The sequence below is a fragment of the Triturus cristatus genome, chromosome 2_1 (genome assembly GCF_964204655.1).
Source record: "Triturus cristatus chromosome 2_1, aTriCri1.1, whole genome shotgun sequence".
NCBI lineage: Eukaryota > Metazoa > Chordata > Amphibia > Caudata > Salamandridae > Triturus > Triturus cristatus.
The window spans coordinates 421,403,401-421,424,466 of NC_140581.1; the positions used below are offsets into that span (position 1 = coordinate 421,403,401).

General features: G+C 45.7%; 1 protein-coding gene across 1 annotated transcript in view; it reads left to right on the forward strand.

The window, feature by feature from the left end:
* PPWD1 (peptidylprolyl isomerase domain and WD repeat containing 1) overlaps positions 1–21,066 on the forward strand; it is a 416,345-nt gene that overhangs the window by 298,602 nt on the left and 96,677 nt on the right. Inside the window, exon 9 of the mRNA XM_085631724.1 lies at positions 11,132–11,213. Within this exon, the coding sequence (XP_085487850.1) occupies positions 11,132–11,213 (82 nt within the window). The remainder of the gene's footprint in view (positions 1–11,131; positions 11,214–21,066) is intronic.

Below are 21,066 nucleotides of genomic sequence, written 5' to 3' on the forward strand. Positions count from 1 at the left end.
GACTTTATCCACATTTGGTGGACGTGCCCGAGTCTGACTACCTATTGGAAGGAAGTCCTCAGCCACATCAAGAAGGTGCTTGGCTACCCCCTGCCAGAGGACCCCCTCACGATTATTTTGGGCCTTCGGCCGACGTCGCGAAGGGCAATGACAGGCCGCGATTGGCACCTGAGCCTTCATATGTTAGGCGCTGCAAAGCAAACGGTGGCGGTGTACTGGAAGAAGGCGGAGCCACCGTCCGTCAACGTGTGGTTCACTCGTCTTTGGCAGGTACTGGCGATGGAACTGCTTACAGCCCGCCTTCAGTTTAGAGACACCAGGTTTACGACCCTCTGGTCTCCCTTGGTGGCCCATTTGGGCAGGATAGAACACGCGCGAATGAAACCGCCGAGACTGCGGGCCTTGAAACTGTTCGAGGACGAGATATCTCAGACGCGCTCTGAGGTTCTCACACGGCCGGGGGCATTGACACCCTCGACGTTGGGGGGTTCCTAGCTGCGGGTGGGCTCGCCGGGGCCGGACCCTACCACGATACAGACATGCTTCCCCACATGCTGCGTCCCTTAGACCTGGGCCTCCCTCTCCACACCGCTGCGAGGACTGCCGTTTTGCTTCCCCCTCCCCCGCCGCCCTCCCCCGTCCCCCCGCCACTTCCCCCCCCCCCCCGCTTTCTGTTTACTTAAGTTTGTCCTGCTTTCAGGACGTGTAGAGGTTAAGTGCGTTAATAGGGCCTTGATAACCCAACGCGGTGGCGCGACGCGCCTCTATCCAACCCCTTCCGACCCTGCGCGCTTACATCGGGGCGCTACACCGCCACACACGAGCTCCCTCACACATTGTGTACCCGCGCAGCACGCTGCAGCCCCGGCTTAGCGACAGGGTTGCCCTCAGCTGCGGGATTCGTGTCGGAGACTACCGGGCACCACCAGGTACACCTGCCTTATCCGCCCCCGCTTCGGGCATACACGCGGCTTTGGGTGAGATGTGGGGTGGTGGGCCTCCGGAGTATGACACGCTGAAGGCAGTGAATTGGAAGGGGAAAATATGCGATATGTTAGGCTGTAAGGCCTTTATAAAATGGAATTTGATATTGTTCGCTGCCGGCCAAGATGGTTGTAGGCACACAGCTGTGTACTTTGAGCCCACCTCTTTTTCTAAATAAAAACAAAGTTGGATATAAAAAGCTAGAATCATGTATTCCCCCTGTGTGCGTGTGGTTTTTTCGATAAGATGCAAGGCTCGCTTTGTGTTATCAGAAGTTTGGCGTTCTGGGATAAAACCCGCCTGATCCGGGTCGACCAGCCCGGGCATGAGAAGCGCGAGGCTAAAATCCCCTATATAGTTTAAGATCGACATTAAGAAGGGAGATAGGGCGATATGCCCCACAGTTTGTTTTGTCCTTCCCCAGGTTGGGAATCACTGCTATAGAAGCTTCCAAACAATCTCCTGGGATCGCACCAGGCTCCGAGAAAGAATGAAAAAGTCTAGTAAGAAGATGGGCGATTTGGGCACAGAACGTTTTATAAAAGATAGCGGAGAAGCCATCCGGCCCAGGAGTCTTTGCTAGCTTGAGACGCGAAATGGCGGCGATAACTTCTTCTGGTCGAATGTCCCTCTCAAGGTGATCCGCTTGCTCTTTAGAGAGAGCTGACAATGGAATGGAGTCAAGGAAGGCCGCTCCAATGGAGCTCTCTAGTGGGGAGCCAGCGTAAAGTTTAGCGTAGAAGTCACAAAACGCCTCGGCTATATCGCTGTCCTCCGTGACTCGGCGTCTGTCACTCCGGAGGATCTCTTGCACCCTCTGAGTCTGTCTAGTCTTGCGCAGTTTATGAGCAAAAAGACGCCCACACCTGTCCCTCCCTGCATAATAATCGTGTCGCAATTGCAAGGCCGCAAATTCTGCCCTATCCTGGTCGAGCGCCGCGAGCTGGTAGCGTACTGCCTTGAGTTGCCTCCACACCCGGGGGGCACCCGTTCTCTGGTGCATTTGCTCCAGTTCTCTGGTTCGCTGAGTGAGCTCTTCCCTCTGCGTTCAATGTTTTCTGCGGTAGAAATGGCAATCAGCTCCCCCCTAATGACTGCCTTCAGTGCCCACCACTGTGTTGCAAGAGTGGTATCAGTGTTGCTGTTATGTGAGAGGTAGTCAGTGATGACATGCTGTATTTGTGTAACCACTTCTTTGCGGTGCAGTAATGGTTCCCTGAGGCGCCAAGTTCTAAGTGGGCGATGGACAGGTGGAAGGGAGGGTGTAACTGTCACTGGAGCATGATCCAAGAGGGACGCGACCCCTATTTCTACCTCCGTCGCCAGCGCGTGTACAGATGTGGATGCCAGCAAATAATCCAACCGGGCATATGTTTTATGCGCATTTGAATAGTACGTGTATTCGCGGCTATGGAGGTGGAAGCTGCACCATAGATCACTAAACCCTAAGTCATGTAAACGGGTCAGACACTCTGTGGATAGCGCGCCTGTCTGGTGTGTGCGCTGACGTGATCTGTCTAAAGTATTGTCCAGAACTAGGTTTAAATCTCCCCCCAATAGAATGTGGCGATCGGGAGTGGCTGAGGTTTCCGCAAGGGCCGAGTGTAAGAATCGTTCCTGACCTTCATTTGGGGCATACACAGAGCCAATGGTGAATGTGGAGCTGCCAAAGGCAAATCTGTATGTCAATCTACCTTTTATCTCGGCCTCTTTGTGCAAAACCTCTCCCCGAAACCTCTGGGCCACCAGGATAGCAACCCCAGCTGTTTTGGTGGTAGTTGAAGAAAAGAACAGCGTGGGGAACTTCCGAGATCGGAGACGATGACTATCCTGCGATAAAAGGTGTGTTTCCTGTAATAAGCAGATATCTGCTTGTGTCTGTTCTACACATAGAAGAACCGCCCTACGCTGCACTGGATTATTAAGACCCCGCACATTTAGGGTGAGTATTTTAAGCTGGGAGACAGGCATTCACCGCGAGATTAGTATAAGGAGCGGTGGTGACATGCTGCATCTATTGCAATTGAGGCATAGGATATGTTCGCGCCCAAGTGTGTCCATAAGACCTGGCTCTTTGTTAGCTTCGCAAGATGGGTGGACGTGGAACACTGTATCCCACCCCCAAGCAAACCCTCACACCGCCCCCCTTAAGAAGAAAAAAGTTGGAAAAAAGAAAGAACAGGAACACATTGTCCATCATCCGTAGGTGATTGGAAAAATGTGTGGGGTAGTCCGTCAAATACCGATAAGCCCCCCTCCCCCGGGAGCAGGAAGGATAGATCATTCCATGGCCCTGAAATATCATAAGTTCAGCCAGACTGAGTTGCGGCTAGCTCCGTCGACGCTGCTTCAAGTGCGGCTTGCTGACCCTTCATGATTTCTGCTGCAGGGGGTTTCCCAGCATGATGCCTTCGGCCCTGGTGACGCCACCTAGGCTTGGAATCATCAGGTCCTGCTGCGGAGCCCCCCATGTCGTCTTCCTCTGGATGGAGGGTCCTCCCCCAGCATGCGGCAGGCCTCCGCCAGGGATCGTAGCTGGTACAGCTTATTGCCCATGCGAAACACCAGCCGGAATGGATGGCCCCAGCTATAAGAGACGTTGCGCTGTCATAAGTGAGCAGTGATAGGCCGAAAGAGCCTTCGCTATATGGGCCCCAATGGGCCTCCGGCCTGTCACTTGGAAACTCTCCCGGCTCCACCGCGCTCCACCGGATGTCTCCCAAATGTCCTGCGCATCAACCCCTGGCTGAATCTCTTCACCCCCAGAGCTCAAGGGCCAGACGGCAGTCCCCGCGCACCGGGTCCCGCTGCCAAGGTGTGCTGTACGCCGCTTCGACCCAGGCCGCTGTCGTGTTTCACCCGGTTGGTCGTCAGCGCGTCCCATCTAAGACCGATCAGGATGTGCCTCAGCCCGCCGCTCGCATGCCAGGGGTCGCAGCCGCTGAGTCACCCAGGAAACCTGCCATTAGGGATTGTGCTTGGGGCCCCAGTTAGGTGGAAGCCTCCATTGGGTAGATTCAATCAGGCGCAGTTCAGGCCCCAAACCCACCTCGCTCTGGATCACGGCCGTCGCTGTCCTCACACCAACCACAGCAGCCGAAGCGCCAACTCACTCTGCTGTCTGGCAGTCCGAGGCAGCCGCTGCGCTCCTCTCCGCGGAGAAGTCACAGAACGCCACTAGGCCCTCGATCAGGTCAGCAGGTAGCAAAACGTCGCTGTCTCGCTCCCAAATGGCAGACCGCTGTATCCGTTTCTTCTTCGTGTATAGATCCACCACAGTCGGGCTCCCAGCACCTGCAGTCGCCTGTGCCTACTTCCTTGCTAGGCGGAGGTCTCCATCACCGAATACCTCCTCCAGAGACCTCTGGATCTGTCGCTGCGGCGTCCTCCGTCCCTCCGTCCCATCAGCAGGCTTCGGGCTGTTCCGCCCCGATTTACCGATGTGCTGCTGCCGCGATTGCTCCTCTCATACCGGCAAAGGTGCGTCTTGCGGGATTTCTGCTATCTCGTGCCGCCACTTCGTGAGCGTCACCAACTTGCCATCCCTGATGCTATGGTCGAAGTCTGCTGGAACGGCTGAAAAGCCGGTGCTGTTGCAGGCCGTCGGCGGGAGCTCTGGAGCAACACGTCCGCTCGTGCCGCCATCTTGGCCACACCGCCTACAAACATTTCAGACAGCAGGTTGTTATAGATGCTGTGTTGCCATTTTAGGTACAGTGTTGTTTTTAAATCCTAAAAAATCTGAAAGCTTTGCCTTTGGTAGACTGAAGAGCTGTGGTTCATAACCTGTGGTCCGGGGACCTCTGGGGGTCCATGAAGCCCAGTCAGGGGGTACGTAACTGTCTAGAAAATTAAATATTATTAACAGAATATTAAAGTGTATGTTGGGATGGGAAAGACTTTCGCATAGTGGTGGACGTGCACCCTTGCCCTGAGTGCCCCAGCTGTAAGGATCTCTAGATCCCTGATGCTGATTTTTGTTATCATAGGCGAACACAGATCTGCATGTGCACCATGACATAAGCCTGTCTCAGAGATTGCAGACTTTTTGTACCGCGAAGGTCTCCAAAACCACTACCCTGATAGTGGTGAAAGGATACTGCCTTTGCCAGGAGTTGAACAGCGCGAACGCGGTGGTTGCAGCAGCATACCGTGTAGTGATCAATAGGAGTGAACTGGCCTTCTTTTTACCTGAGTCACTGGAGTGAGGCCCGAGTCACTGGAGTGAGGCCTATTGGCTCACTTATATAAAGATCCGCTGCTGTGTACTTAGATCACCTTTGACCTACCTCATTTTGGTGTGTAGTGCATATGTGGCTGTGAATTATACAATACGTCGGTTATATGCATGTTCTGGATGTATGTGTGCCTGTTAATGGTACAGTGCATGGAAGATTCTAGGTTCCATTTTCTGAGGCTCAGGGCTGATTGGAGGAGCATGAGTAGGTAGAGGAATCCCCCAGACAGATTTGTGGATTGCTGCATTCCTGTGAGCTGGGTGGGACAGACTGGCGTAAGGGAGAGCCAAGCTCCTTAGTATGCTTCAAAGGGTGCTCTTTGATTTGGAGAAAGGTTACGGGGAAGGGGCCTGGGCTGATAAGAAAATCATGAAGAGTAGGGCTGAGGCCCTGGGGTTTTGATACACTTATCACAGTGGCTGACATCCTGGCGTTACCCTCTAGTCACTCCCATGGCCTGTGTTGTAGGGCTATCAGATTTGGAGTCACTCCTGCTGTGATGGACTGCTTTCTTGAGGAAAGGCTGGGCAGGGGAGAGGACACTTCAAAGAAAAGCAGACCCCCAATATTAACTTGGAAGACTAAGACTATAAATAACAATTGGATTCTGGAAATGGACTATAAGAAGGGGCGCTTGAGGCCTCAAAAATTGTCAACTGACAAGCAGCCTCTCAGGCTGTGCAAGGAGGAGAAGCTCTGCAATACATCTGCCAGTCACAACGACTGGTGGCCAAGGCCTGCCAGTCTTCCAGAAGAGTGAGCAGACATCACCCAGGGAATCCAAGATCACCTGCCTCAGGAACACCAGTGTCTGCATGCTTGCCAAGACCAATGTTCCTTGTGAAGAAGATGAGTGTAGGAGAGAGTGAGGTCCATTGGGGGATCCTGGTGGATGGACGTCTGTAGAGAGCTGTGAGAAGACAGCTGTGCACCAATTGGTTTGTTGCTGGTGTGCAAGTTAAAGTCTGCAGCACCCGTATGCAAGAGGAGGGCCGCTTTAAAGTGAACCATGAATATTGCTGCACCAATCGAGCCATAGCCTGTGTGCGTAGTGAAGTTGGTGACCCTGTATGCTACATGGGGCCATCATGAAGATTGCTGCTGTACCAATCAGGCCATAGCTCGTTTGCAGAGCGAGGACGGCAACACTGTATGTCAGAGGGGGCCACTGGCAAAAGGCAAGGAGCGTGGTCTGGTTGAGTCAGCGATAGGAGGCGGCTGCCATGGCGACGCATGTAGTCCCAAACCCAAGTGTGGACTGCTACCTGCAGAGTCTCCCCCAACCCCATCTCCTCAACCTATGGAGAGTATCCCAGGAAACCTACCAGCATTGGAGGCGCATCAAGGATTGCCCCCACACCCCTCCACCACCCTCCCTGCCCCCCCGCCGTTACGTCCACAGGACCGCATGTGAGAAACTCTAGAACACCCAACCGTTGCCACTCCAGAGCCGCCTGTGAGAAACTTACCAGAGACACCCGCCACAACTTCCGCACCCACGAAGGGGGCGTGCTCAGAGACTCCTGTCGACTAGGTCATGCTGGTGTGCGTAAGACAGATTCACGGGCCTGATGGCCCCAGGGGAACTTGCATTCCATATAGTGCTTTGGAGTTGGAACCCTTCTGACTTTAATAAGAGTGGGACTCCTGAGACTGACTACTAGTGGGGCTTAACCTGAATTGTGCCTATAGTTAGTTGGGAATAACCGCAAGCGACAGGGGAGCGGGGTACAGAAACCCACCTGTTAAAACATTAAAGACATGACCTCAAATGGACTGTGTGTATTGTTTGCGAATGTTGTATTTTACTTTGGGTTTGTATATAAATCGTGCTTTTTAGGTCTCGTGTGACGTAAGCAGAGCATGGGCTGCTCTTGTCTTACGAGGCTTCTTGGAATCGATAAGATTCCAAGAATCCTCGTCCCAGCTCTGCCTTCAGTGTTGATTTGTACGCGTCGTTTGGCGTCACAAATCATGCTGAAGGCAGTGCAATGATTGCTTGCAAGGCATGTCAATCGCTACTTGTTGCCACCCTGTCTCCTTTTATCCACGCCCACCGGGATTTGATCTTTTATCAGCGGCGTGACATTCTCCCCATTATTGCTCCAGACGCACTTTTTTGTTTGCATTGGGGCAAACGTATTCGAATTGTGTGGTTTTAATCACACAAAACACCTAGATGTGTGTGATAAGGGGCCACCAGGCATAGTTAGACTGCCTAGTTGAATTTCACCCAAAGTACTCATCCTTATAACATCCAAGAATTAATCTAATTATTTTGCAAGTTGATATCCGGGTTAATGACAGCATTGATTTAATAAAGTTGGAGTACAGCTACTGTTACCTACCCTAAAGGGAGAGATGTACAGTCCCAGCACGAGGTGCTTGTTTGCTATATCATAACCTATTGGAGGGAGTTTTGTAAGCCAGGGTATGTAGCTCAGTGGTAGAGCGCATGCTTTGCATGTATGATGCCCCGGGTTCAATCCCCGGCATCTCCAGTTGCTCATTTCTTTTATTCATTAATTCGGAGCTCAGAATAAATATACATATATTTTTAATTTTACCCACCGGATAATGTGACATCATGTTTCAGTGTTTGTAAGAGAAGTGCAAGCAGTGACGTCCTATAACAGCCCTCGAATGCTTTGGATATTTCTGTTCTGTGATAATTTATAGCTAAAGTAAGCGGACCTGACTAGATTAGAAACACTGCTCACGTTTGGTACGAGATTAAGGTATGCACTTGATTTGTAAAGCGCCACAATACTGCTGTGTGTTGTAGGCGCTTCACAAGCAGCATGCTTTATCTTTAACTTGCAGCTTCAACACTGCATCTCACTGTGGGATGCCTTCCCTCCTACCACCAAAGAAATGCCTGTAATGCAGCAGAAACAGTCCTCTGGTGGTCTCACAATGCTCCGCACAGGCCTTCTGAAACTTTGCTCCCATTCGCGTTATAAACCCTCCACCACCCTCCCAGCACAAACGCAGCAAAAACACTCCTCCAGTGGTCTGTCCATGCTCCAAGCAGCCCTCCTAAAACTTGGCTCCCAAGCTCTACCATCTGCCTCACCCGGTCCGCAGATAGTCGGCTGCTTTGATGGGTGTCTTTATGTCACTTTAACAATCATTTCCACCCCTCGAGGACACTGAATGCTCAAATTAAAAAGGTGCTCAAATAATCCTAATCTGCTTTAATGGGTTACGGGCTCCTTTTAGGCAACAGGGAGGCTTAAAATCCCACCTGATCCCTTCCATTACACTCTCCAGAGTTTGGATATGGAGCAGAAAAACACGCTAACCCTCCTTCATTACCCTGGCGCCCCACAGGTTACTCACCTCTCAAAAGGGGCTGCAGCAGAGCCCCTTTGTACCACCTGCCTCCTAAACCATAATTCTGCTGATAAACACAGTATTACCACTTCAATTTCTTTAAAAAGAGAGCTGAAGGAGAATAACAAAAGCAATCCGTGGAGATGGGAGGTGGGAGGGCGTCTGCAGTATTTGTGTGGAGCCTTCGTGTAAGTACCTGTCACAAGATGCACTTCAAACAAGCGTTTCTATCATCATTTCAGTGTGCTTCGGGTTTGTTCTCTTGTGGCCAGCCAAGTAAAAACGCAGCAGAAACAGTCCTCCGGTGGCCTAACCATGCTCAGCTGGCCTCCTGGAACTTCACTCCCCGTTGCATTATCAGCCTGGAACTTTGCTCCAGGCTGTACCATTTGCCTCACCCAGTGCGCAACTAGTCGGCAGCAAAAGACATCCTGACATTCATTACAAAATTACAGGTAAGTTTTAAGGTGTGTAGCTAGAGGAACAGAACATTAATATGCGCAGCAACACTCTGAAGTGGAATTTCCCTGCCTGAGTTGTGAGCGCGGAGTAACACGCCTATCATAAGTGACATGCAGCGGGAAGCGCTCCTTCGGAACAGGGATAACGCGGGGAGAAATATGCCTGCTGTCTGCGAAGGTTAATGAGCTAAACATGTGTCTGGAATTAAAGTTAGTACCTAGTACTCCGAGCTATAAAACTGTCAAGGAATGTTGTGCACAAAATGTAATGCTTATTCTCTTCTGTTTTCTCCCTTGACACTCTTGCTTGGCCCTCTCTTTCATTATCATCTCCACAACGTTACTTCTCTCTCTCTGTCTTCCTCTGGCGCACACATAGTTTTTATCTTCCCTTGTTCCTAAAGCAAACACAAAACCATTGCTCATTTTAACAAGCATTTGCAATGCAATAGGCCTCAAATTTACACAAGTTTAAGCGATTGGCATTGTAAATGACAATGCCTTTTACTTATCTGTTTTAAAAACAAAAACCTAAATAAAAGCCATTGTCACTTACAATGCCAATAGCTCAAACTCCAGTAAATTCGTGACCTATTGCATTGCAAATGCTTGTTTCATAAAAGTAAGTATTTGACTGGACAATCATTTATTGCTGCTGCTGAATGTATTTTGAGTTGTGAGCCTGTGTTTATACACCTGTGTCCCCCCCCCCCCCCCCCCATCCCCCATCTCCTCTCCGTCACTGCTTATTCCCTGTTAGCACTGAGTGCTGGAGGGGTCAGGCCCTGGGACATCAGGAGTAAAAGGCCTCAAGCCCCACGTTTAGGCCCAGTAGCTCCCACCTGCTCCTTGGCCTTCTGAAAGGGGTTTTGATAATGTATATAAACAAAGAAGCAACATTTAAATTGAAATATTTCAAAATGTTTTGTAAATGTGAAGGAATTTGAAGTTAGAGACTGAAAAGTCAGTTAGTATCCTCAGATTGATTTGTGGAAAGAGTGCAAGTGCATCAAACAGAATATAATATGGATGATAAGTGGCTTAAATTAAATTTAGAAAAGCTCCAACCTTCCCATTAACAATCTGATAATTAAAAAAAATATATTTGATTGTGAATTACAGGATATATTTTGTCATCTGTGTATTGGTTTGATGAATGCTTGTTTCCATATTTTTTGTGCATTGCTTTACATTTCAAATCATCAAAAATGTTTATGCCGAGGTCCCCGGCTTCCACTAATGACTCAGTGGGAGGTCTTTGGATTCCAATAATGATTCAGTGGGGGTTCCCACGTTCCAGTAATGATTAAGTGATGGTTCACAGAAGTCAAGTTTGAGGATCACTGCTTTAGAGAGTGCTGCTCTGCATTGTGCATGCTTGCTCTTTACCGTCTCTGATTTATTTAAACTTTTATTGGGATTGTGGGGAATTTTAAGTTTTTACAGAACTCAGTAAAGATTCCTATGATGCAGAACCAAGATTACAAGTAAATTAATGGTTCTTGTTGTCCATAAATTGCTTTGTGATTCAGGTCAGAAACATTGCATTTGTTTTATATTCAGATTTGCATCACATTTATTCTTCATTCTGTAGCGCAACAAGCATAATATAAAATATATGGGCAAAAAAGAAGCTCATGCTAACATTTTGGCTTGACTGTCATGCGTCCATCAAGTAAAGCAATTCCCAACTTGAAGAACCACTACTGTTGATGGGTAGTAAAGAGGCAAATATGACGGACACATTTCTTTCCTGTTCTCTGAATTCCGGACTGGTCTTGCTGTTTCTACTGGTTTGTCAAAAATGTACTTGCAGTCTTGCAGTCTGTGTAATGTTATTTACAATGTTAAAAACGTTCAACAGGCACAAGCATTGATTATTGGTTGCACGCTGCATTTAACTTCTTAACACGTATAATGCAGTTTTTCCACAACTTTATCTTGAGCTCCTCAATTATTTGACCAACCCAACATAAAGCAGAATTTACCTATATCATGCCTTTGCACAGTTGACTGAGGCACTCATTGAAGATTTATATCAGAATTTTTAAGACTAACTTAGATTTGTAAAGGTATTGATCTGTGCCATATTACATTTCTCTCCATATATAGGTGCCCAAAAACAGTAGAAAACTTCTGTGTCCACAGTCGAAATGGGTATTACAACGGCCACACGTTTCATCGCATCATAAAGGTATACTACACATTTTTCTATTTATAGCAAGTATGAACTTGTCTTTGTGACTGAATGGTAATGATTTTGAGATGTAGGGTGAAACAAAAAGGCAATCTATAAAGCATTCTTTTAATTGGATAGTTGAAGTGTGCTTGAAAGTTTCATCCAGTAGGAGGTCCGATTTGTAACTGATACTTTCCTGGCCTGAATAAGGAACTCTGTAGTAGTGTTTGTAATCTGACAAGATAACAAAAGTAGGAACTATAACAAATACACAAATCCTGAGGTAGATTCATTCATCAGGCTGACAAGATCAGTGAAGCAGATTTGTTATGAACAATGCCTCCTCTTACTTTCAGAATTATTTATAGTCTGCTTAGATAGTTGATATGATATGCTGAGAAGAGTATGTCTACTCTATACAAAGAACTGGCGAACTACAGGAATAATATTCTAAATGTCTTTTTTGATTAATCCATCTAGTCTTTATTCTTGTATCACTCTAAGGTTTATGTATTACCTACATGGAGGCATACTTTATTGGCAAGCCTTTTTAATATACTGCTGGCAACCATACCTGATGCACTGAGTTGATCACTGATGATATTCTTGGACATGATGGCCACTAATGTAATCTTATCTGATGTGATCACTATTGCACACTAATATTAAACATAAGTAGCTCTCATTGCAGAAAAGGTTGGAGAACCCTAGACTATAGCCTCAGATTTGGAATGAAAGAAGTTATCGATCTTTTCCCAGGTCTTTCCTCCTTTTCCTCTCTCAAGGTTAAGCTCTAAATTCTAGAGCCTTTCACACAGGTGTGGATGCTGAGGTTGTTTATTAATCTCTCCCAATCAGTTGTCTATTGATTAGTTGAAAAGCATTCTGCTGCTGTTGGTGGCTTAATAGATAGTGTAGGTATAGTATTTTGCTTTTACTAGTGTGACAGTGTCTATCTGTTGCGTGGTTTGACTTCAATATCATGAGGTCATCAGAAGTTTGGTTGCCTTCCATTTTCTTTCCTGTTGCGGCTGGATTGTTTGTAAAGTCTTTAGAGTATCAGAGTGCTGATGGCTTTCTCTTGCACTTACGTATTTTAATTGTAGTGTGGATGTTTACATAGTTTCCCAAAAAATTCTTGAAGTGGTTTAGAAGTCTGTTGACATTGGGCGCGGAATTGATAGGGTGAGTGATGAGTTCAAGCATTAGGTTGTTAATGGAGAAGTCTCTGTAGAATCACTGGCGGACTTCTCTTTTATGTTGACCTTGTTTTTTTGGTATGATGCTGATCAGGGGCTAGGGATGGTTAAGTTAGTTGGGCGAGACCAGGGATATGGATGGCTTGCATTGGATTGCTGGTTATGTTGACATGGTCAAAAAATATTTTCGTTTGGATTATGTTGGTTGTGTTACACGCTGTACCACATTGATTGTTATGATGGGGTTGAAGAGGGTGTTTTTTTTTTTGTTTTTTTTTTACTTGTGTTGCCTGGGAGATTGAAGTCATCCGAAAGGTTGGTGCGGGCCTTTAGATGGAAGAGGTGATGAGGAGATCTGAGACTTCTGTCTGGAAAAGGCCACAACATGCCTGCATGAACGTTGCAGTGGAATGTAAAGAACTGTGGAATTGACTGGTGTCTGCTTCTGGCATGATCATTGCCTGCATTTGTAAGGCACACATGCACCCTTTTCATGTGATTCTGGAATTCTCTTTGAGTGGGTTCAAAGTAATGTGATCTAACAGTGTTTGATTAATGAAGATCGTTCTTTACAGTAAATTGTTTAGAGATGGTTCATGTTCATTGTTAGGTTGATTGAAGGGTATCTGAGCCTTCATGCATCATTGTAGTGTGTGTATAGGTGAATGTGCTAAAGTACCTATGCTGTTTATTATGTATGGTTGTGCAATTTTTCATCAGGTTTTCATGCTTTGTCTCATTATTTTATGATTGTCCATTGCCTGACTTAATATGACTGTCCTGTTACGTGCTATCACTGAGAAAATATATAGCTTCAGACACATCTACTCATAAATTGTCCCATGGAAAATCACAAAAGAATTGTTTTAACATTGCTTTTACCGAAGAGTTCTGCTTTGATGTATATAAACATAAAAGCAATAATCTGCATACACCAGAAACGGGGATTTACAGTTGTTGGCAAGTAGCCTGTTCTTTTAAAAACCTCTGCATCCAGCTATGTAACACATTCTTCTCTTAGTTGCTGTGTCAGTACTTGCTATTTAATACACATGCCATACCTTTGCATAAGGGGGGGAGCCTTATGTCTAACAAATAAACGTTCTCTTCTATCGTTGATCAATCATTCTTTGACCATGACACGAAGCATATGGTGATCAATAGTCCTCCATTCTCTTAAACACCAGCCGTTCACGCAATTAAAACCAGAAAGTCATCATTCCTTCACAAGTAAACACATGAGTCCTAATACTTTTACACAGAAAGCCCCAGTCCCTGAGGGATATTCTACCTGTTTTGTTGCCTATGTATTAAAAACCTTTTTTGCCCAGGAAAAGCTCTCTTTCAACATTTTGCACCATCTGGGAAGGTTCAGGATTCTTCACCAGAAGCCACAATTATGGTAATACATAAATAAAATGAAGATCCAACATTAATAATTACATACCAATATCCTTAATTAATGTAGACTGCAAAAACAATGCAAAATTTAAAAAAAGCAGTGAAATAATACTAGGCTACTATCCCATTTTATAGAAAAAGCCAAACTCAATAATGCTCCAAGATGCAATAGCACTGGATGCAGGAAAGACATTTGATATAGTAGTGTGAACTTTTCTGCATTCTGTGCTACACAAATTCCAATTTGAAAAAATATTTAGACCATATATCTGTGGCCCCAACAAATAGCCAATATCAGTGTAAACTGCAGTTTTCCAATTCATTTGTCTCTTGAGTCGAAGTACGATATAGGGCTACCCACTATCGATTGATTTTCCTGTTGATTGAACGGATTCTAAAGTCCATCCTACACAATGGCCAGATATTGGCAATCAGATTTAAAAATATGGTGTCTGTAAAATGGCAGCATAATCCGACAATATTTTAGTTTTCCCAGAAAATGCTCATACCTAAATTCCAACCCTATTTGACACTAATGACGGGTACTCTCTAGCATTTCTTGATCGGGGAAAATTAGAAGTTCTTCTGCTTTCTTTCTTTGTACCTCTGATGTAATTGGAGAGACAAGTGTTGCATGACAGACAGTTTTCTGACATAATTTGATGTTTGGATCAACGATGACCTAATGGAATCTAGGGTCTATAATCAGTAGATGGCTATTATTAATATAGCTACTATACTAGAGGGCTGGTCCCCCAAATTCATAACATGGGGAAGATCAGAAACAGTTTAGATGTTTTATTACCAGTGATACATTACCTTCTACACATATGGCCATCAATACTCTGTATGACTTCTACAAGAGAATGCTGACCACCAAACGTCTGTGAAAAGATAATAAGCTAAAATTCCTCTGAAAAAACTAACTCAGTAAAGGTTTTGGTTGTGCTAATATGGCCAATGTTTATGCTTGCCTATCAGCATTATTAGTGTGCTAAGGCTCACTATCATTCCGAATCAATGATACAGCCAACCATGATTGGGCTAATATAGAACACTCACTGCTTACTAATCTTCTCAATGGTTACCTCGCCCAAAAGCAATGTAACATAATCCAAAAGGATATTAATTGACACAGCTGATACCATACTCAAAATGAATAATATAGTACCCATGAGCATAGCAAAGTTAAATGGGTTGGCATTATAGAACATCAAGAAGGTCTGAATAGAAGGTGATACAGTATCCTGGGGAAAATGAGCAGTGATGTGGCATTTTACTCAGCCATGTCATTTGCCAATTTACTAGAAAAGTCTTTCACTGTCTAAAATGATAACCGTCAATCAGGCAGTATTTGTGTAGTGGGATTTATACAGGCGCTGAGTTTTGAAGGCTATTTATCGAAGAGCCATGTCTTGAGTCCCTTCCTGAAGTTAGAGTGCGATGGTGTGTTTTGGAGGTGTAGGGGGGCCGTTCCAGGACTTGGAGGTGAGGTAGGAGAAAGCATAACCTCCATTGTGGTTTCAGTAAATGTAGGGGACTTGTACGAGGGAGTCAGAGCACAGATGTCTGGCGGGTTGGTGGAAAGTCAGGCGGTGGTTGATGTGGGCTGGTCCAAGGTTGTGTAGAGATTTGTAGGCGTGGGTGAGTAGTTTAAACTGGCATCTCTTCTGGGCGGAGAGGCAGTGTAGAATTCTGAGGGGGGTGATGCAGGTCCATTTGCGGAGATTGAGGATGAGTCTGGCTATGGTGTTCTGTAGAGTTTGTAGCACGGCTCTCCAACCTTTCCTGTAATAGAAGCTAAGTATGTTCAATAAAAGTAAATCCAAGCTACTAGTATTATTAGTGTTAGAATAGTGACATCAGAAAAGATTACGTTGCATGATTTCAAACTCAAATATTAGCTTTAAATATATGAACACAAAGTAAGAGAGGCGCATAAATAGAGACGTTCGAACACAATCCTTGACCAGTCCCAAGGCCACCGAAATCACGATGATGGAGGCATTTCGTTCTTAACGTGGTCGTAATTCCTTTTTATTCACCGTTTGATATCATACATGCGAATTGTGCAAAACAGCCAAGGCGTTTCGCCCATTCGGGCTTCTTCATGGCGTAGTCAAATCCAGTGATTCCCCACAAGGGAGTAACCCGATGTTAAGATGAAGCTCTATTTCAAAGTGTAGTCCAAATCTCAAAGCATCTATTTCAAAGCTTGGTCGTAATGTTCAAGTTCATAAGACCATAATTAAAGCGCATATGTGTCGCGCTGTAAAAACAAGGGCCGTGTGCGGCCGCCAAAACGGTGACTCAGCAGGGACGTGACAGTGACGTTTTGGCGGCCGCACACGAAATGCCTCTGTCAACGTGATTTCGCTGGCCTGTGGACTATTCCAAGGATCGTGTTCGAACGTCTCTATTTATGTGCCTCTCTTACTTTGTGTTCAAGTGTTATATTAAGGACCACTAATGGTGGCTGGTTCTTAGAGGTGGGCACATTTTATGAGATTAAATAGGAAACAATATTGTTGTTTCCAGTACACTGAATTTAACACAGGTAGTGGTGCGGCAGTCTAGACACCCTGCCACCAGTGTGTTTTCAGCTTTAAATATACTTAGGAAATAAGTTTTTCTCCAAATATCAGCTTATCACTTCTGAAAATACACAAATTTCCAGATCACGCTCTTATATTTTGGGGTACATATATTATAGCCTTATAGCCCACCGTAGCGGGCTATACCGGCTATTCTGCCACTAGAGGGCAGAATGTTCTAACAAATAAAACGACGCCTTCAAGGAGCGCGAGGGGATTGAAATCCCCTCAGGCTCCCTGAAGCCTTTGTTCATAGCCAGAGCTGTGAACAAAGAAACATTGGAATGTTGGAGCTCCGGGCTTATACCAGCCATTATAAGCCCGGAGCACTCCATTGTTTTCAATGGAGCTTCCAACATTCCAATGTTCTAATAATTCAAACAAAACTCCTAATTTAATAATTTGGGTTTCACACAGGAGAGCTACTTTCAGATAGTTGGAGAGCTACCAGTAGCTCCCGAGCTACCCGTTGGAGAAGCCTGCTCTCTTGAGGAGTTGAGCAGTGGTTCCCCGCATAGAGAGCGTTTCTGTAGTCCAGTCGGCTGGTGACGAGGGCTTGAGTGATTGTTTTCTTGGTGTTGATGTTGTGTGTTTCCTGCATGGCCCATTATTGTTTTCCCCATGTTAGCTCAACTGTGCCATTATAGGCCTCGTTTTTCCTTTGCACACGTTACTACACACATTTGCCTGTGTGCCACATTGTACTTTTACACAGAACCTGCATATCGTTTTGCGTTTTCTTCTTTTCCTGGGATGTAGTCTGAACACCATAGACAAGGTCAAGCAACAATGTCCCTTGTTATTGTTTCTGGCCAGGCACAAGCACCTAGACATAACACAGCTGTTTATGTGCACACATAAAACAGCTGTTTGTGCACACATGTCCTATCAAATAGATGAGCACATGAGCCAAAAACACACACATTGAACAAGAGTTCTGAGACAAGAGCACTGTGTCTGCTGAGATGTAGAGCGTCCACCTGTGTTTGCTGAGGTACGGGGGTCTGCCAGTAATTCCAGAGATCTTTCACATATAATCATTTAGCTTTAGTAGCAGGGAAGGGGGCTTAGGTCACTCTGTCCTATAAGATGTCAGGACTTTTCATGGTATACAGATTTTTAACCATGCTGGCAGTGTTTTTATTATGCATTGGTTTTATAATTGTGGCACATATACTGCATTTCAGAGCACAATAGTTTAAATATTCTCAACTTTCTTTGTGTCTAATGGTTAACTTATTGTAGACAAGGACAAGTGAGAGAGCGAAAGGTTATGTCCTATTCTAGAGTGTTGTGTTCTGGGGTGCTAATTCACTTGTTTCTCTGGTAAGGTTAGGAGAGCAAGTGAGGCACTATAGCTAGTCGGACTCTGACTCATAGACACTGAGGTGGTATGGTGACTCAGTCCCTGCATACTTATGTTATACGGTTCCAGGCATAGTTCTGTTCTAGAGCAGAATACCTGCAACAATAGGGATCAATCTGAAGATCTTTCAGAGCATGCTGAGGGTGTGAAAGCAGGATGAGGATACTGTGTTTACCTGGTGCTTCATTGTGAATTTGGTGACTAGGATGATGCCGGGTGTGGACTGAGGGGTTTGATGTGGGTCTGAGTTTGGTAGGCCACCAAGTTTCGTCCCACCGCGAGGTGTTTATCCCGAAGGTCAGCACTTCGGTCTTGTCCAAGGACCTCATCCAATAGATGATGTTGGTCATGGCATTCGTTAAGTTGGATCTGGTGGTGGCGAGTTCTTGAGAGAGGGTGAGTTGGGTGTCAGCGTAGGAGAGGATGTTGAGTCTGTGTGTGCATACAATGTCGGCTAGCGAAGTCTTGTAGGAGTTGAACAAGGTGGGGCTGTGGGAGGAGCCTTGTGGGATGCAGCGGATGATGTTCTTTCTCTTAGCGGTGAAGGGCAGAAGGCGGACTCCGAGTTCATCCAGAGAGGAAGGAGGTGATCCACTTGAGGGGGGTTTCCCTGAACACCGATTTGGTGGAGTCTTGTGATGAGGGTGGTGTACGAAATGCTATCGAATGCAGCCGAGAGGTCTAGGAGGATCAGGCCATCTGTCTCACCTCGGTTGAGGAGGGTTCTTATGTCATCAGTTCTTATGTCATCAGATCAAGGCTGTCTCGATGCTGTGGTTGGCGCAGAACCCGGACTGGGAGGTTTCGAGCAGGTTGTTTACTTTCCATGTGTTCGATGAGCTTATTCCCTTCCTGAGATTGAAAGTTGTCGTTTCATAAATGTGCTCTACTTACAAACCAGATCTCCCCATACTAGTACTCAAATTATGAAAACAGCTCATTTGGTCTCCAAAGTTCATTACCTACTACTACCAAAATCTTCTAAACATAACCACAAAACATGCAAGAAATCGGAGGAGAAATGGAATCTGTATGACCAAAACCCTCTCCCTCAGAAAACATGCCCTTTATGGAACTCCGCCTTAACTGCAAAAGTAACTGTACATTTCACCCAGCCTAGATACTTACTAATGTATACCTCTTTCTGGACCCCCGCATGACTACATAAATTAAACCCTTTATTCAATAACTTTTGTTGCTACTGCAAAGATCGCTGTAATGATCTCCTCTTTATGATATTTGAATTCAAGTTTGTATAACTTCTGTGGCCCGGTATCAGACTATATATTGAGAATTTAATTTGTACTAATGGGCACCATTTGTTCTCTGCAACCTGCATCCTTAAGATGTCATGCGGATTGATACATTTTTAGTACTAGTGGTCAAGAGAACACTTAGAAATTGGAAAGCAACCATTACACGATCTATAAATTCCTGGTGGGCATGGTTTTGCTTCTTGCCCAGTGCGGAGGATATAATCTTGAAGCAATTTATAAGCCTTGATAGAGGGAGAGATTTGTGGAGAAAGATGCATCTTAATCTTCAGTAAGTAAACCCTCCTTAAACCTCTTGTGCTTCTTTTTCCCGTATATGCTATTGAAATTCCATTGTTGCACCATGACTTCACAACCCAAATCCATTTTCCTGCTTAATATAAGTTTCTGGTGCAAACTGTTAGCTCTGCAGGGACTTCTTTGGTCCAGGTGGTTTTGTGGCAGGTAACATTCCAGCACCTAAAACTAAATCCACAGCAGAGCAAACAAAGATGAATTTCCCCTTTGATAATCAGTAACATCACCTAAATGCATTGAATTTGATCTTTTATGAGAATGAGGGCCAAACTGCTGCGTGTGGCTTTTGTGGGCTTTGGGAAGAATTATATGCTGACTGAAGCCACAAGGGTGCTTCACATATTCAAGCCTATTTGTTCAACAGCTGGTTATCCGCCACACATGAAACTATTATGATAGCTCTTAGCACATAAATGTAATAATAGCTTTTGCAGTCATGTCTCTTGCTGAGAAGAAGTTGAAGACTTTGGAATTTCTTTGCTAATCGTTTTATGTGTAGTATGTTCTGATTAAAGTACTTTTATCATATCTACATAAAGTAAATAAAAAAAATGGGCAGTCTGTTATTAAGGGGTATTAGTGTCTGAACCTACATCGACTCTTTGTGCAAGTCTTAGACCGCTCTGGCTTGCTATCCTTTTAAGAGGGATTAATCTCCATCCAGGATGCAGTTCAGTACTACTGTGGCCTAAGGCCTATTCCATTTGCTATTGTTGGATCCAAGTAACTTTTTATTACTCTGGGATTGGGAAACCAGGTCTCAACTACGCTTACTGAAAAAATCCCATTACTGACTGTGAGAAAGTGCCCTTTTTCTGCATGGTTGCCTCCACTTTTTGCTTAATTGCTGATGTGCTTTGCTCGAGTGTGCCCTGGGCTCCTGCTAACCAGGTACCTAGGGCCTATGTTCTTTCTTTAAAATACATTGAAGACTAAACCTAATTGGCATCTCTGGCCACAGGTCACCCCCTGGTAAATGGTACCACAGGTACCCAGGGCACTGTGACCAGAGTAGGCTTCTAAGGGCTGCAGCACTTTTTGTGCCACCCTTAGAGGTCCTGTACCTTCACACTCACACACTGCCTTTGCAGGCTGAGTGTTTTGGTGCAGAACAAAGTGAACAGTCTACATGGCACACATCCCTGTGTTCCATGCCTACAACCCACATCCCTGGCATAGGTCAGTCACCCCTCTAGCTGGGTGCATTATACCAGTGGTAAGGGTACAGGTGTATGAGCCCTGTACCCCTCAGTGTCTAAGTCCATTCTTAAACATTGTAAGTGCAGTGCTGCCATTAAGAGTATATGGTGCTGGGAGTTTGTCATTACGAACTCCACAGCACCATAATGGCTACACTGAAAACTTTGATGTTTTGTATCAAACTCCTCAGCACATTAAACCAACACTGATGCCAGTGTGGGACTTAATGAAAAATGCACACAGAGGGCATCTTAGAGATGCCCCCTGAAAACCAACCTACCACTAGTGTCCAGGCTGAGTGGCTGCTTTCAGCTACCACCGCCAGACCTGTTTCTGGAACCCTGGGTCGAGAGCCTGCTGCTCTCTGGGGCCTGAAACAATGCACATCCTGGGACAAGGTGCCAAGCCTCCTCCCCCAGGATGGACATGGTCCACAAAGGGGAAGCTTGAAAGGCTTTCCGACTTTGTGGGCTTCCCCAGGCCACTTGCTGCTTTCAGCAACTAGTCCCCACTGGTTCTGACCCCCACTTTGGGCAG